The 15,915-nt window shown below is 37.0% G+C and overlaps 1 protein-coding gene across 1 annotated transcript in view; it reads left to right on the plus strand.

Annotated features, from left to right (window-relative positions):
• The window catches only part of CNTN5 (contactin 5), a 1,273,287-nt gene that overhangs the window by 1,232,852 nt on the left and 24,520 nt on the right, over positions 1-15,915 (plus strand). Inside the window, 1 exon segment of the mRNA XM_033121922.1 lies at positions 7,576-7,685. Within this exon segment, the coding sequence (XP_032977813.1) occupies positions 7,576-7,685 (110 nt within the window).

Consider the following 15,915-nt stretch of genomic DNA (forward strand, 5'->3'; position numbering starts at 1 on the left):
TCTCCCAAGGAGTTTATTAAACTCGCCTTTGATTAATACTGTTGCCCACCCCCCCGGGAAGTCAGATGTGTAATCAATATTACAAGCACATCCCCCCATATTACTTGGAGACCTCCAGCTGCTAGGTCACTTAATACAAATGTATCATCTAAATTCATGAACATGGTAATGCTGTTCAAAATTAGTAATCTAACAGAAACTGAAATCTATCAATCAGCCTGTCCATTTCATATGCCAAGACTAAAGGAGTTAGCCATGCCCCAATTATAATATCATCATAATTAAAGAAAGCGAGAGAGAGAAATCTTTTTAAGACTTTGAGTGTATTAGACATAACACTAGTACAATCTCAGCAATAGATTCCTGAATTTTCGTCAAATTACCTGAGTTTAATAGACAGAAATGAGAGTGGCAGGAAACATTCTGCGATTTACAGATTGGGAGAGTTTTAGAGATGCCTGAAAATGACATGATCTACGAGGAGCAGTGCAGCTGTGGTTCATATTTATCAAAAATTACATGAAATAGGAATAAAAGGAATTGGTAGTAAGTCTGTGACAGGTTAAATAGGAGATGATGGGGTCTCAATGCTTTCTGGCAACACTTGGAGTAGAGAGCCCAAGTGGGGATCCCAACACCAATATTCTTGAGAGAAGTCAGCAGTGAAGGGGCCAGGAGAAGGAAGAGCAATAGTAAAGGGAAAAGCACCAGGTATGTAGAACACAGATATGTGCACAGAAACAAAATAGCATGGTAGATAGGGCCTGACTGTCTTTGTTCAAATCCTCTCTCCATTCTCTAGCAGTTTTGTGATCTTGGGCAAGTTGCTTATCCTCTCTGCACCTCAATTTCCTCATCTGAAAATAGTAATAGTGATAGTAGGGATATTGGAGAATCAATTAATATATATAATGAATTTTGAATAGGGCTTGGCAAACGTCAAAACTTGGCAATTATTTCCTTTGGTTGGTCCCCTTATCCATTTTGTTTATTGTTTTTTTGTTTATTTATTTTTAATCTTATTCCATTCATTCTTCTGTCAGTTATTTGGAGGAATTGGACAGCAAGAGAATGGACTATATATGGTCTCCGTAAAACCTCTGCTGTGCCCTAAAGCTGACTCTAAGAGATGAAGAATGAGCTTGGTGCCCAATTAAAAACAACAGAGGAAAGGGCACTTGAGATATGAGTTCTAGTTGGGGCTCTATCAGAGCCAGCCAGAAGTAGAGTCTCTAATAAATCAACCTTTGTATATATCATATTTTTCATTGGCAAAATGAGGACATGGATTTAAAATATAGGTTCATAACTCAAAAGCCTATAAAGGTCAGGTAAGAAATATAAATAAGTTAAGTAGCCCCAGTGTGATAAAATAGGGAATAGTAGGGACTCTGGCAAAATGAAAAGAATATGCCCTGACTAATAGGACCAACTGCTAATTCTCATCCACCAGTACCCAAGGATTCAGATTTGATATTGTCCTTTTTTTCCCCAAAAGAGCCAGAAAATTTTATTTTTATACATGAAATTTTGGAAGAACTTAATGTCATACATCATTTTGGCAAACAAAACACGATTGAAGACCAACGATCCATCCATTTGTGAGCTATGAGCCAAGTGACTGAAATTCTTTCTAGCTGTGGCCTTCTATCATTCAGTTATGATGGCATACCCAAATAGAACAGCTAGTTCCAATCCAAACCAGATATTCTGTGATCCAGTCATATACTCTTGTCTATAGACAGATTTTTTGATCAACACAAAAATGTTCACTTGGCTATAAACAGCACATGTTGAAACTTCTAGAAGTAAACTGACTAAGATCACTATTTTACATGCTGAAATTTTAAATTTAGGTATTATTTTGGTATTATTTGTACATCTACTTCTGATATTCTTTACAACCAGAAGGTAAAATAAATAAAAAATGACTCTTCAATTCTTGCTTGATTCATTTACCCTTATTTAGTTAAATGCATCTATATGTTTAGCCCCCAAGAATGCAACTGTGAAATGTCGGCATGGGTATGAAACTGATTTATAATCATCAGAGCTTATAAATAAAAATTAGGATGGGTTGTTTAGAAAATAGATTTCTGAATATTTTTATTTTTTTTAACTTTATTTTTTTACTTTTTTAAAACTTTCTTATTTCTATTTGAATTTCTATTTGAGAAGTACTTAAACTTCTGTAGTGCTACAGAAAACTGATAGAGAAAAAAATTTTACTCTAGATTTGAAGAGAGATAGAAAGGCTGCCACCCAACCACATATTTTGTGCTTCTGAAATTATTTATCCTCCTACAATCTTCTTTGACAAAGATGTAATAGCTTCAATAATATAAAAGCTGAAAGGAGGCATTTGGCACACAAATCTCTGCAATGCATTCATTTAAAAGATAAGCAAAACTGCTTCCAAATAGCAAATTTACACAAAGAGTGACTGTCTTTGAAATATGTAAATCATATCCCACATTCTAGAAATTAGGTTGTACACATCTTAAGAACATCAGAATTTCCTTCCCTTCACTTGCAAAACCAAGAATTTTAACTCCTATTAAACAGCAATGAAAAAAAGTTTTCTTGTAAGCCTGCTAATCAGAATTCTAGAATAAAATAGAAAGTAGAAGCTTTTCCCAGATTTTTTTTTTTTAAATCAAGGAAGATGCACAAATAATAGGCAGTTGGAAAGTGGGATGAGGGAAACCATTAGCAAAAGAAGTTAATGAAAGATATTCAAAGAGTGACAGAACGAGAAATTACAATTTATACCATGGCAGGAATTAATGTCAGTTTCTGTGTAAGATTAATGTGAATTTATGAAAGCACTTTGAATTAACACAGTTATGAAATTAATGAAAGCTTTACCAAAAGAAAATCATTGCTCGGTACAAACATGTATCTTTGAAAAAGTCTTCTCTGGACTTCTTTTATAGTAACAAGGACAGAAGTTTTTGATTGATATTTCTCAATACTATACTAAGGATCTCTAGATAGATGTGTGACCACCATCCATTAGAAAAGGAAAAAAATCTCCAAAAATGGTTCCAATTCTTTAGTGTCTCTAATAATGACTTTTTAAAATATTTTTTTTATTTTTCAATTACATTTGACATACAATATTATATTAGTTTCAGGTGTACAATACAGTGATTAGATATTTATGTAACTTACAAAGTGATCACTGCGATAAATTCAATACAATGGTTATTACAGTACTGCTAACTATATTCCACATGCTATACTCTACATCCTGTTGAGTATTTTGAACTACCAATTTTTACCTCTTAATTTCCTCCCCCTTTTTCCTTTTCCCCCAATCCCCATCTGACAACCATCAAAATACTCTCTGTATCTGTGTGCTTGTTTCTGTTTTGACTGTTCGTTAATACTATTCTCTAGATTACTCACATAAGGGAAATCATATGGAATTCGTCTCTCTTTCTCTGAAAGGAACTTCTTTAAGAAGAAAAATATACAAATTATGAATAATAAAATGGCAATACTTACAATACCTAGGTCCATCCAGGTTGTTGAAGATGGCAAAACTTCATTCTTTTGTATGGTTGAGTAATACTCCATTGTATATATGTATCTCCTCTTCTTTATCCATTCATCAATTGATAAGCACCCAGGTTGCCACCATATCTTGGTTATTGTAAATAATGCTGCAATGAATATATGGATGCACATTTCCCTTTAAAGTAATATCTTGCATTTCTTCAGATAAATACCCATAAGTAAGATTGCTGGGTCCTTCTTAGTCTCTGTTTTAAAGTCTATTTTGCTTGGCATCGGTATTGCTACCTCAGCTTTTTGTTTTCATTTCCATTTTCATAAAACATATTTTTCCATCCCTTTACTTTCAGTCTATATGGATTTTTCAATCTGAAGTGAGTCTCTTGTAGGTGGTATATGTAAAGGTCTTGTTTTCTTATCCATTCAGACACCCTATGACTTTTGATTGGGACATTTAATCCATGTATATTGAAAGTAACTGTTGATAGATATGTAGGTATTGCCATTTTATTATTCATAATTTTTTATTTTTTTTCCTTTTTCTTCTTAAAGAAGTTCCTTTAACATTTCTTGTAATACTGGTTTTGTGGTGATGAATTCCTTTAGCTTTTTCTTGTCTGGGAAGCTCTTTATCTCTCCTCCAATTCTAAATGATAGCTTTGCTGGGTAGAGTAATCTTGATTGTAGGTTCTTGCTTTTCATCACTTTGAATATTTTGTGCCAATCCCTTCTGGCCTGAAAAGTTTCTGTTGAGAAGTCAGCTGACAGTCTTATGGAAGCTGCATTGTAGGTAACTCACTGCCTTTCTCTCTTTGTCTTTAACCTTTGGCATTTTAATTATGATGTGTCTTGGTGTTGGCCTTTTTGGATTCATCTTGTTTGGGACTCTCTGTTCTTCCTGGGCTGGGTATGCCTATTTCTTGCTCCAGGTTAGGGAAGTTTTCTGTCACTGTTTTTTCAAATAGGTTTTCAATTCCTCACTTTTTCTCTTCTGCTTCTTGATGCAAATGTTGGTATGCTGGTGTTGTCCCAGAGGCCTCTTAAACTATCCTCATTTATTTGGATTCTGTTTTCTTTGTGCTGTTCTGATTGGGTGTTTCCTGCTACTTTGTCCTCTAAATTGCTGATTTGGACCTCTGGTTGATCTAATCTACTGTTGATTCCCTCTAATATATTCTTTATTTCAGTTATTATATTCTTTATTTTTGATTGGTTCTTGTTTATGTTTTCCCTATCCATTTTTATGTTTCCTATGTCTTTCCTGAAGTTCTCACTGAGATCATTGAGCATCCTTATAACCAGTGTTTTGCACTCTGCATCTGGTAGATTGCTTGTCTCCATTTTGTTTAGTTATTTTCCTGGAGCTTTGTCTTGTTCTTTCATTTGGGACATGTTTCTATGTCTCCCCATTTTTGCTGCCTCCCTATGGCTGTTTCTACGTACCAGGTAGGGCTGGCTGCTATGCCTCCCAGTCTTGTTAGAGTAGCCTTAGGTAGCAGGTATCCTGTGGGGCCAGTGACAGTCTTTCTGGTCACCTGAGCTAGATGCTCCAGGTATGTCCCTTGTGTGGGTTGTGTGTACCCTCCTATTGTAGTTGACCATAGGTTGCTGTTTGCATGTCAGTGGGAGGGACTGATCCTGCAACTGATTGGTTGTGAGGACTGGCCATAACTATAGTGGAAGAGCTCTTGGATAGGGGCTAACCCTATGGATCAGGATTGGCATTAGCAGGTCTCTGGTGCCTGGCTAGTCTTCACTTTGGGTGTGTATTTTTTTGGAGGTAGTTGGGTGGTGCTCTGGTGTTGTCTGAAGCAGGCCACCAGATGTGTTAGTTCTGGAGCATCTTGGGAGGTGCTCTGTTTCAGGCCAAGGCCAGCTGCTACCTGTGTCCTGCCCAGGACTACGTGGTGTGAGCTACAATCTGCAGAAGGTTGCCACTTGTGCTGGGCTTGGAGGTGCCTAGGAGAAGCTAAGCTATGATCTGAGGCTGGCTGCTACTAGTGCCAGGCTTGGGGATGCTTAACAAGAGGTATGGGGCATGCAGAGGTCAGATGCTGCTTGTTTAGGAATTGTGAACCTTTGAGAGATTTTAGGAAAGTCTGCAGCATAAGCCAAGATAGGCTTTTGGGATGGAAAAGACATGGATATGGCTTTGGTGCACCCACAAATTAGGTGTGGCAGGGTCTTAGGGAATTACCAGGGTAGAGCAAGCAGTGTTAGCCAGGTTGGTGCATACTCAGTATGTCAGCCACCTGCTCTGCACGCTGAGTCAGGGGAGGGCTCAACAAAGGAACTATGGCTTCTGCCAATACTTCTCTCTGGGAGAAAACTGTCCCTCCTGCCCTCACCCTGAAACCAGATAATTAATTCCTCCCCATGTGTCCCTGGTACCTTTTGAGCTGCTGCCCTCGCATCCCGGGAGCTCAGAGCAAGTGAGACTGTGAGCAAGTAAGTCCATGTATGGTCCCTTTAAGAGGGGTGCCTGGGACTCTAGCCACCTCATCTCACTCAGCCACAATCACCACTGGTTTTCACAGCCAGAAGTTGTGGGGACTTCTCTCCCAGGCACTGGAAACCTGGACCGGGGAGCCTGTCGTGAGGCTGGGACCGACCCCTTACTTCTCTGGAGAGGACCTCCACAACCGAAATATCCCTCTCAATTTTTAACCACCACAAGTGGGTATGGGACCAGCCCTTTCTGCATCTCCACTCCTCCGACCAGTCTCAAGGTGGCTTCTTCTGTATGTCCTTGGGTGTAGGGCTTCAGTTCATCTAGACTTAGGTGATTCTCAATGATGGTTGTTCTGTAATTAGTTGTAATTTTGATGTGGTCGTGAGAGGAGGCAAGCACAGCATTTACCTACTCCACCTTCTTGATCAGAGCTCCTAATAATGACTTTTGAAAAAAATTTTTTAGAATACTGTCTTTGCCATATGGTTCCCTAAATCTAACAAAAACATTTTCAACAATTAATCTGAGCTCTTACCAGTAATATAGGGTTAGTATCAAAGTCTCTACAATTTTCGGGGGATTAGAGGTTTTTAAATCAACTTTATACAGAACTGTTTGAACTAATGTCTGGCCTTTTTGCTGCCGTTTCATTTAATGAGTGTTTGTGACGTAGTGTTTATGATTCTGCCATGTCAAAGCTGGAAATATTTCATTCCTCACATAGAGTGCAACCTCCAATAGAGTGCTCCTCTTGATGGATGCCAGTCACACATGTTGTATTTGAAAAAATAGTGAGAAAGGTCACTGAGCATAGTGACAGCACCAAGACCTTCAGGGACTTTTCATTGTACACCTGTCTTAAAAGTCAACACATGCCTTTTAAATATCATGATTCATAAAATATTCCTTATACAATCGTGGAAATGTAGTTTTGTCATTAGAATAACAACAAAAAATATCTCATGAAATTTAGACTCTTTGTGCCTGCGTAGGGTAAAAATTAAAATAAAATAATAATAATACTTTGTGAAGGAATGTTTTAAGTGGCAAATACTGTGCTAAATATTTTATATGTATTATTCCAATTAAAACTAACCTTAAAAATACCTGCGCTAAGTACTCTGATTATGCCCACATTACAGATGAGGGAACTGGGGCTTAGGAAGAGGTGAGGCAACTTGCCTAATAGCAAATAAATATATAATTTCTTTGAAGGCAAAAGCAACCAGCAGCAGCAGCAACAACAACAACAACATAAAGCCAAGCCTTACTCCTAGTCCATTTTTTTGATTATGTAGACTGGCAAGCAATTTAAGTCACTCAATTTAACTTCTCCAGAAATGTCCTTGTTAATCCAAGAATAAATATCTTTGTTTGTCTTGCTAGATGTGTCATTTGTCATTGGTAAGGTATTGATGAGACTTGACCTGAGTGTAGAAATTCAAAACGATCATCTTTTTATCTTGTGTTTTTCATAACTACCACAGCACTTCATTTCAAAAATAAGGTGCAAAGAAGTAACACCTGACATATTCAGGTGCAATGCTTTGATAGACAAGTCTTGTTACCATAGAGGTTTATTCTTTCCCTTTTCCTTCATACAGAACCCAGTACCGCTCCCACAGATGTCAAGGCTACAAGTATGTCTGTGTCAGAGATTCTTGTTGCATGGAAACATATAAAAGAGAGTCTCGGAAGACCACAGGGATTTGAGGTATGAAGAGAATTATTGAAAATAAGCCTTGTTATTTCTGCTGTCATTGCATTCTCCTAAAGAGATGGTTCGGTGACATTTCAACAAAATTATGTTCCTTTGAAATTTTGCTCTGTGGTAAAGAAAGTAAGAAATATACTATTTTACTGGCATGTATTACGTTACTCATTAGCTGGCTTATTTTTCAGGATAGTAGTTTCCATAGCAGCATGCAAAAATTTTCTTAAAAACAGATGACAATAGACCTGTTTTAATAGCTACAGGTGGCTATTTACTGGTATCCAATTTATTAGTTGTTAGTTAAAAATGTTTCTGGGCATTTCTCTCTAGTAATTAAATGTATGAAATAAGTTTTCCTACTATACTATCCTTGGCAGATCTTACCTCATATACTAACTTCTCCAATTTACTTGGAACCTTGTGAAATATCCCTGTTTATTCACACGGCTTCTTGTTCTTTAAATTTTGCTATTTTTAAACACAGTTATGCCAGCCTTATAATGGTGAAAATTGTATACAAATTCATTGACTGCAATGAAATGTTAGCCTCCACATGTACTATGGGATTGTGGCAGTCTGTGAGCTTGAATATTCCCCAAAAGGAAGATCCCTACTCTTCATTCAGCTCTTGTTCTTGCCTTCCCAGACATTGATGCATATTACGGGGTGATTTATAAAAGACAAACAAGAATTAGCAGCCAACCCAAGATCTTAGTTGCCTTTAGGCTTTTAATTCTTACTTTTCTTCTGTTTCATCTCCCACTAAGAGAAAAGATTATCTTGATTTTTGAACTGTGATCAAGTATAGGACTTGTACGTCAACATAGTTTCTAGGCTAAAAACACATTTTTTATTCTATATGAGTTTTCAAATAATGCCTGAGAACTATTTAATTAATATACAGCTAGCATTAGACAATGATTACTGTAATACAAAGAGTAATACTATTACTTAGTATTACTTAGATTGTAACACAACCTAAGAGGTACAGCAAGGACCATTTATAAGAAACCGTTACCTATAAAAATCATGGATTTATTTCTTCAATCTTGCTTCAATTCATTGCTTGGTGATAGGTAATTCAACATGTATCTTATCATAATTGTATTTTTATTTTATTGAAATCCTGTTTTCTCGCTATCCATGCTATAGAGACCATGTCTGTTCACCAGTGTATGCCAGGGCTGCTAATGCTTGGCCGTAGCAGCTACAATAAATATTTGTTGAGTGAATGAATGAATATCTGTGCTTTACAAACATTCCCTTTTAATACCAATGTAGATGATATTGGGGTGGTCTGCCCAGCTCCCCTTCACTGGGCCGATGCGCCATCCTTCAGCTGCTGTGTTGGCTGCTATTGCTTCTCAGCTTCCCCTCTGGAGAATTGACCTCCACTGCGGGGTATTGCCTTACCTGTAGAGTTACCTCCCCCATAAACAAGTAACCCAAGGCCAATGACTGACTCCAACTGACACTCACCTTTTCCTCAAGGAGGAAACAAATTTAAGACGCAGTTTATGATCCACAGCCTTTGCCATGTGCCTCAGGCCATGGCTAGATTGCCTGGGACCACGCTCTTGCTCAGCTCCTCTTCTTCCCCCATTCTCCTTTCCTCCCTTCATTACAGACTTACCTGCAAGCACTCTCACAGTAAATCACATGCACTCAAATCCTTGTCTCAATCTCCTGAAACAACCATATAGGTATAGATCCACCCAGACTGCTGAATCAGAGCGTCTGGTGTGCATACTTTTAGAAAGCCACAGAGTATATTCTGGTGTGCAGATGAATGAGGATCCAGGCTCCTGTGTCTCAAAGCGGTGATCCTCTCTCACAGCCAGTCGCCCTCAACCTTTTTTCTACCTACACTAATAGCTTAACGTCCACATTCCCCCCCGCCCATGTAATAACAGCTTTCTGTGAGGTCCACATAAGATTTAGATTTGTGCACAATGCTTCTCCTCCTAAAAATAAATCATTTATTAATTTAACAAACATTTATTGAAGGTCTACTAAGTACAAGACCTAGATGCTAGAGATAAAACAATGAGCACAATAAAGTTCCTGTCCTCGTGAAGTTTATATCATAGTAGGGAAAGCAGACAATAAACAAGCTAACAAATAAGTGTGTGACGTAAATGCAATTGATGATAATGCTATACAGGAAAATAAACTGGACAAGAAGGTAGAGAGTGAAATATTCTGTTATTTAGAGAGGTTTGAGAAGTAACCCTTTCTGAGGTTTTGATATTTGAGTGGGACATCACCAAATGAGAGAGACAGAGAGATCAGCAAAGTCAAACACTCTGGAAGAAGAAGATGTTGGCCTTGTTCAATGAACAGGAAGGGAACGATTTTCGTGACATAACCATGAACAACAGGGAGGGTGGTAGCAAGATGATGGAAAAGTCACCAGCACAAAACCAGATTATATGGGTCTTGTGAACCACAAAAAAGGAGTATGGATTTTTATCCTAAGTATTAGGAGGCCATTAAAGGATTTCAGAAAGGAAGGGTCAAGTCAGAACCTCACATATTCAAAAGCTTCTCTCGGTCTAGAGGGTAGAGAGTGGACTCTAGAGAGGACCTCAGGGAGAACAGTAGAGAGGCAGTCGGTCCAACATAGATGATGATGAGGTTGCTTTAGACTTGCACAGCAGCTGTGGAGTTGATAAGAAGTAGATGTTTTAAGATGTATTTTGAATTGGAGGTGTGACAAGATTTGATAATAATAAATTGATGTGGACTATGAAAAAAGAAAGAAGTCAAAGTAATTCCAGAGCTTTTGACCTAAGAAAGTGTGTGAATGACATATCATTCACATAGATGAGAAAGTCAAAGACCAGGTTTTAGAGGGAAAAAAATAAAGGATTCTGGTTTATAGGTCTTTCTACTTCCAGAAACAGTTGTCAAGTAGATCTTGAGTTAAGAAAAAAGTAAGACATAGAGCTGTAACTCTGAGGAGTCATCAGTATATAAATGTTTTTTATGCATGTGCTGGCTGAGATCAGAGTGTAGATAAAGAATTGGTCCCTCTGGTGCCTCACCATTTGGAACTGAAGAAAGGAAGAGGATCTGGCCAAAGAAACTAAGGAAGACACTGAAGAAATTCAGAAGCCAAAAGAAGAATTTTAAGATGGAGTTTTATGGTATGCTGGTGATTAAGGTTTGACTGGAGATCACAATCAAGATCACTCAACAGTAACACTCAAGAGTGTCAGAGCACAATGTTTTTGCTAAATCTGCGCCATTAAAAATGACAAATTACCACAAGCAAAACAGAGGAATGAATCAGATTCTGGAGCAATCATCACAATGACTGCATTTTAAAATTAAATCAACACAAATTCTGACAATTATTTTTACATATTGAAACTCGAAATCCACGGGCACCATAACATTTATGCCACAAAGGCACTAGCTATGTGCCATTTTGAAAATAGTGGAGATGGTGTTTTTGGGCCACCTCTCCTTTTTTCCTGAATTGAAAGGTCTGAATAAGATAGCAAAGGTTCTACTTTTAAAAATATTGCATTCTAATGGGGAAAGATAAATAAAAAAATAAACAAGGAAGTAAAATAAACTTAGATAACTATACATATAGAAGTTCAAAGGTACAACACACTTGGTTGTACATTAAGGAACAGAAGGAAGTGGAGCACGTGGGCCTTGGTGAGTAATGAATTAAAAATAGTCAGAGAGTTAGGTGGGCACAGAGTATATTTTTTAGCGATATGCAGATTACAGAAAGAGTTTGTATTTTATTTTAAATGCCCTGAAAAGCCATTGGGGCAGTTTTAGAAGAGTGACAATGTCTGGTTTACATTTTTTTTAAAGCATCACTTTGGCTGTCTTCATGAAGAAAGAAGGGAGAAAGGTCAGGTGTAGAAGTTAGGAGGTTACTGCAATAATCCAAGTAAGAAATGATGGTGACTTAGTCTAAGGTCTTAATAGTGGAGTAGGGGGGAAGTAGACATATTTTAGAGGCAGGTCTGGCAGGATTTGCTAACTGATCAAATGTGGAAGGAAGGGAAATGATGTTTCTACATCACTGGCTTGGTCAAATGGATGGTGGTGTCGTTCACCAAAAAAAGAGGAAAACCTAGAAACAGAACAGATTTGAAGGTGGGAAATGAAAAATATTGTTTTGGCTAACTTAAATTTGAGATTCCTATTAGAAATCTAAGAGAATAAGTCAGATAAGCAATAGGACATATGAGTTTGGAGTCTAAGAGATCATGGCTGAAGACGTAAAGGTAGCAGTCATATAGGTGATGTTTAAGGCCATTCTACTAGATGAAAGCACCTAAGAACAAATTTCTGGAAGAGAGAAGAGGAAAGGAGAGGATAGGAAGAGGAATGGCAGAGGGGGTGCACAGAGCTATGACTTAATACCTCAGCATTTACACATTTAGATATTTAGCTGAAGAGGAGGATTCAGCATGAGATTGACAAGGAGAAATCAGTTTGGTACAGGGAGGACCAGGTACAAGAGGTATCAAAGAAATTAAAATTGCTGATCAAAAAGAAGAAAATGGTAAACTATGTTTAAAATTGCTAAACGATCCAGTGAGAGCAAGGCAGAAAAGCACCGATTGGATTCAGAAGCTACTGGTAATCTTCAAAAACCTTCTGTAATCAAATAGGTAATCAACATCCCTTCTGTTATCAATTTAGTTACTTTGGGTTGTAGACATCTCATACCCCAAAGAATACCACTGCTATCTAAATTGTGATTAGTGGCAATAATTTGGGAAGAGAGAACCTCAATTTGGAGCTCTCAGCCCAACAACAGCTTTTTTTGTTGTGGCTTCATCTAAGTCTCTTGACAGGATACCCAGGTGTTTTGATAAAAGTATGTGAGAATCACAGTTCTCCAATGTTGGTATCAGAAAAAATTAAGAGTCTGACTCACCATCTAAATATGTTTTTGCACCTGTCAATGATTATAATAAGTGAGTCTAATTGACCACTGCAGAAAAACTACTTTAGCCTCAGATAAAAGCAGTTACAAGAAGTCAAGAAGAGACTTTTATATGAGAAAACTCCCTTGACATACCTGGAAAAATAGAGGAGGTAACTGAGAAATAAGAAATCATTTCCGAAGTCATACGCACAGATTTATTTCCTGCTAGGATATATTAAGTACATACTCAACTAGTATTAACTAGATAGCACCTCAGTGCATTCTCCTTAATACATGATCAAACTTGAACCTATATTTTGTTCACTTAACTCTGAAACCTTTGTATTTTCTGTTCTAATTGGAGGCTACCCTTCATCAGGGGCCCTTAAGAGAGAAGAGAAACATCATCAAGGACAGTATCGACCTTCAGGCTCTTACATCCTTAGCTGAACTTCCCCATCCAGGTCCCTATCATTGAGCTCTCTGTCCAGTTCTCGCTCTGACAGCCGCTCAATTGACTCGCAGCCGAACTCTGATATTGTGGTGCCATTTACCAAAAAAATTGGATTGGCAGTCAAATTCAGATCTTGTGTGTCCCTGATCTGACTTTCTGTGTGTTTTGTCTGAATCACATTTATTATTCATTCATTTACTCTTTCAGCTAATATTTATTGAATGCCTGCTATGTTTTGATGCAGTGTGTGAAGTTAAACAATAAGTAAGATAGAGAAAGTCCTTGCCTTTATGAAATTCACATTCTAACCAGGGAAACTCTATTTCAATTTATTTCTTTTGTTTCTGTTCTTGTTTTAATTTTATTTTATAATCCTAACCTGAGGTCTTGACCTAAATCTTGGTATTTCCTTTTGCTCGATGACTTGGTCTTGACATTTTTGTTCCTGATATAGCCAGCCCTTATTGGGCAGCAGTAGAGATCTCAGTAGCAGGCTTTCCCTAATACTAATCTGTTAATAATCTATTTACATTTGTCATTTATATCTTTTGCAAGGAAAACTCCTTACATCTTAATTGGTTTAAGAAGGAATGAACCAAGCATTTTGACATAAACTATGTTCATCTGCAACTAAACACTTTCACATACATTAATGAATAAATTCAAAACAAACTGTTTTTTGTTATTAAATTGACTAATTGCTCTATCTCATAGAATGGTCATTGCAATTGAGATGGTAGGAATAGCTTTGCATAAAGACAGGGTCAGAATGATGACAGTCTATAGCCTACAAGAAAATGACTTTAATGGTAAGGGGCTTCAGGACATTTTAGTAATATCCCTTTTCATTTCTAAGTAGGTTCACCCGTGGGCTTTTCTAAATGTCACGATTAGGCTAGATTAGGACTTTGGTATGAAAAGAAAAAAATGTGGTCTTTTCTTTTCAACAGCTTTTAAGATGGCTTCCTACAAGTCTAGCACTACCTCACAAAAGTGACTACTGAGGAAGTAAGATAGAATCTGAAATCACAAATGTGGACACCAATCCATCTTGTTGTATTTTACAAACATTTGAACAATTTTGTTGACATTCGTTTAGAACCACCCCTTTGAGAATTTCAGTCACTTACGTGTAAGTAGCTTGAGATTTCATGGTGCAGAAACTAAATATAGAATGCCTTGACATTGAGGTATGTGAAATTTCTAGCTCATGACAAGCAGTATGATTGAAAAATTGAAAATGAGCTATATTTATTGAAAGTCTGATTTATGAATAACCATGACTGCCCATCTGGATTGCCATTCATGTCATTAGCCCATGAAAGTAAATTATTAGGTTCAGTTTTGAATTTATGATGCCACCAGCATTAAATGTCCTGTGAATGGTAATTCCTGAATCCTAGAGCAGAGACCCTCAATGTTTTTTGAGAACACTAGGATTTTGATGTGCATACAAAATCAGTGCAGATGCCAGTCTGGCGACAAAAGAGAGTAAAGAAAGATAAGGCCAAATTTCATCATCTCTTCTTTGATTTTCCCAGATCGGGAATAACAATGAAGGTAACTGTGTGATAATGGGATGTGAGATGATTCATGTTTTCATTCCTTCGTTCATCAAGCATTTATTAAGTATCTCAGGCACTGTGCTACACAAAGGAAATGCAAATATTAAGAAGATCTAGTCCCTGCCTTCATTCTAATATTGAAGATGTTTATGGGAAATTTAAATAAAAGAAAGAGAGAAAGACATTTGAACAATACAACTCTTGTGTCCATAATTACCCCGGGATTACTTAGCATCCTTATACTATGAACAAACATCAGTGAGAATAAACCCATGTCAATTCCCTATACGGCTATAAGTTTCTGTTTCATGAGCACATGCTTGTTTCTCTAAAATGTTCTCAATTTTCCTAAATAAAATAATAAATCAAGAAAATATTTAGTTACTAAATACAATAAAAAGGAAAAGTTTTCTAGGCATATTTTTTTTAATATTATGTTGTATATTTTGCCTGTAAAACAAAATGCTCCATAATTACCAAGTTTATGGTGCCTGTATTTACTGTGTGGCTTTTTGTAAGAGTATTATTAACACTGTCTTTTTCATAGCTGAAATCATTTCAACAGTAAGTGACAGTGTATTTTTGTAGCAGGGGGACAAGTACACAGTGTCTCACTTCAATTTCAAACTTTTTGTGTTTATGATTAAGAGGAACCAAAGACAAACCAACGTGTCCCATTCTATAATTCTCACTAAAACGCACTCCTATGACTCCTTTTCCTGGGCTGTGCTAAAGACTTGCATGTGTTTATTTTAGACCTTCCAGAGGATATGTAACTCAGAAGCTCATTTTAGACCTGTCACTAAAGCCATTTCCACTTATTGATTGCACAGAAAAGACACCAGTTGTGTTTTGCTCTATAAAATAAGTTGTAATGAGGATTTCTTAAGGGGAAAAGAGACAAGATTGTTTCTATTTTATGATTTGACTCTATAATCATCAAAACAGGAAACAAAAACAAATGGACCTGTCTAATGTCTGACAATAACTCATACTAGGCAGATTGCATTTAATTTGTGTATCAGTGGGTGAGAGGGTGGTGTGTGTGTGAGTGTGTGTGTGTGTGCGTGTGTGTGTGTGAAAAATGTAAAAGAAGCTGAAATGAAGCCAGTCACCAAAAGACTAAAACAAAGGCTGTTTTATTGTCCATATGGTGTGTGGGTAGCAGTTGTTTAACAGATTCTCTTTGGCTTTTTATTATAACCATATAAAAATAAAAATATAAAAAACTAAACAGTAAGAACAAAATAAGATGCCAATTCTACCCTTCCTTTTTCTAGAATTCTGTACACTCTTATTTAAATC

The sequence above is a fragment of the Rhinolophus ferrumequinum genome, chromosome 11 (assembly GCF_004115265.2).
Source record: "Rhinolophus ferrumequinum isolate MPI-CBG mRhiFer1 chromosome 11, mRhiFer1_v1.p, whole genome shotgun sequence".
In the NCBI taxonomy this organism is placed as follows: domain Eukaryota; kingdom Metazoa; phylum Chordata; class Mammalia; order Chiroptera; family Rhinolophidae; genus Rhinolophus; species Rhinolophus ferrumequinum.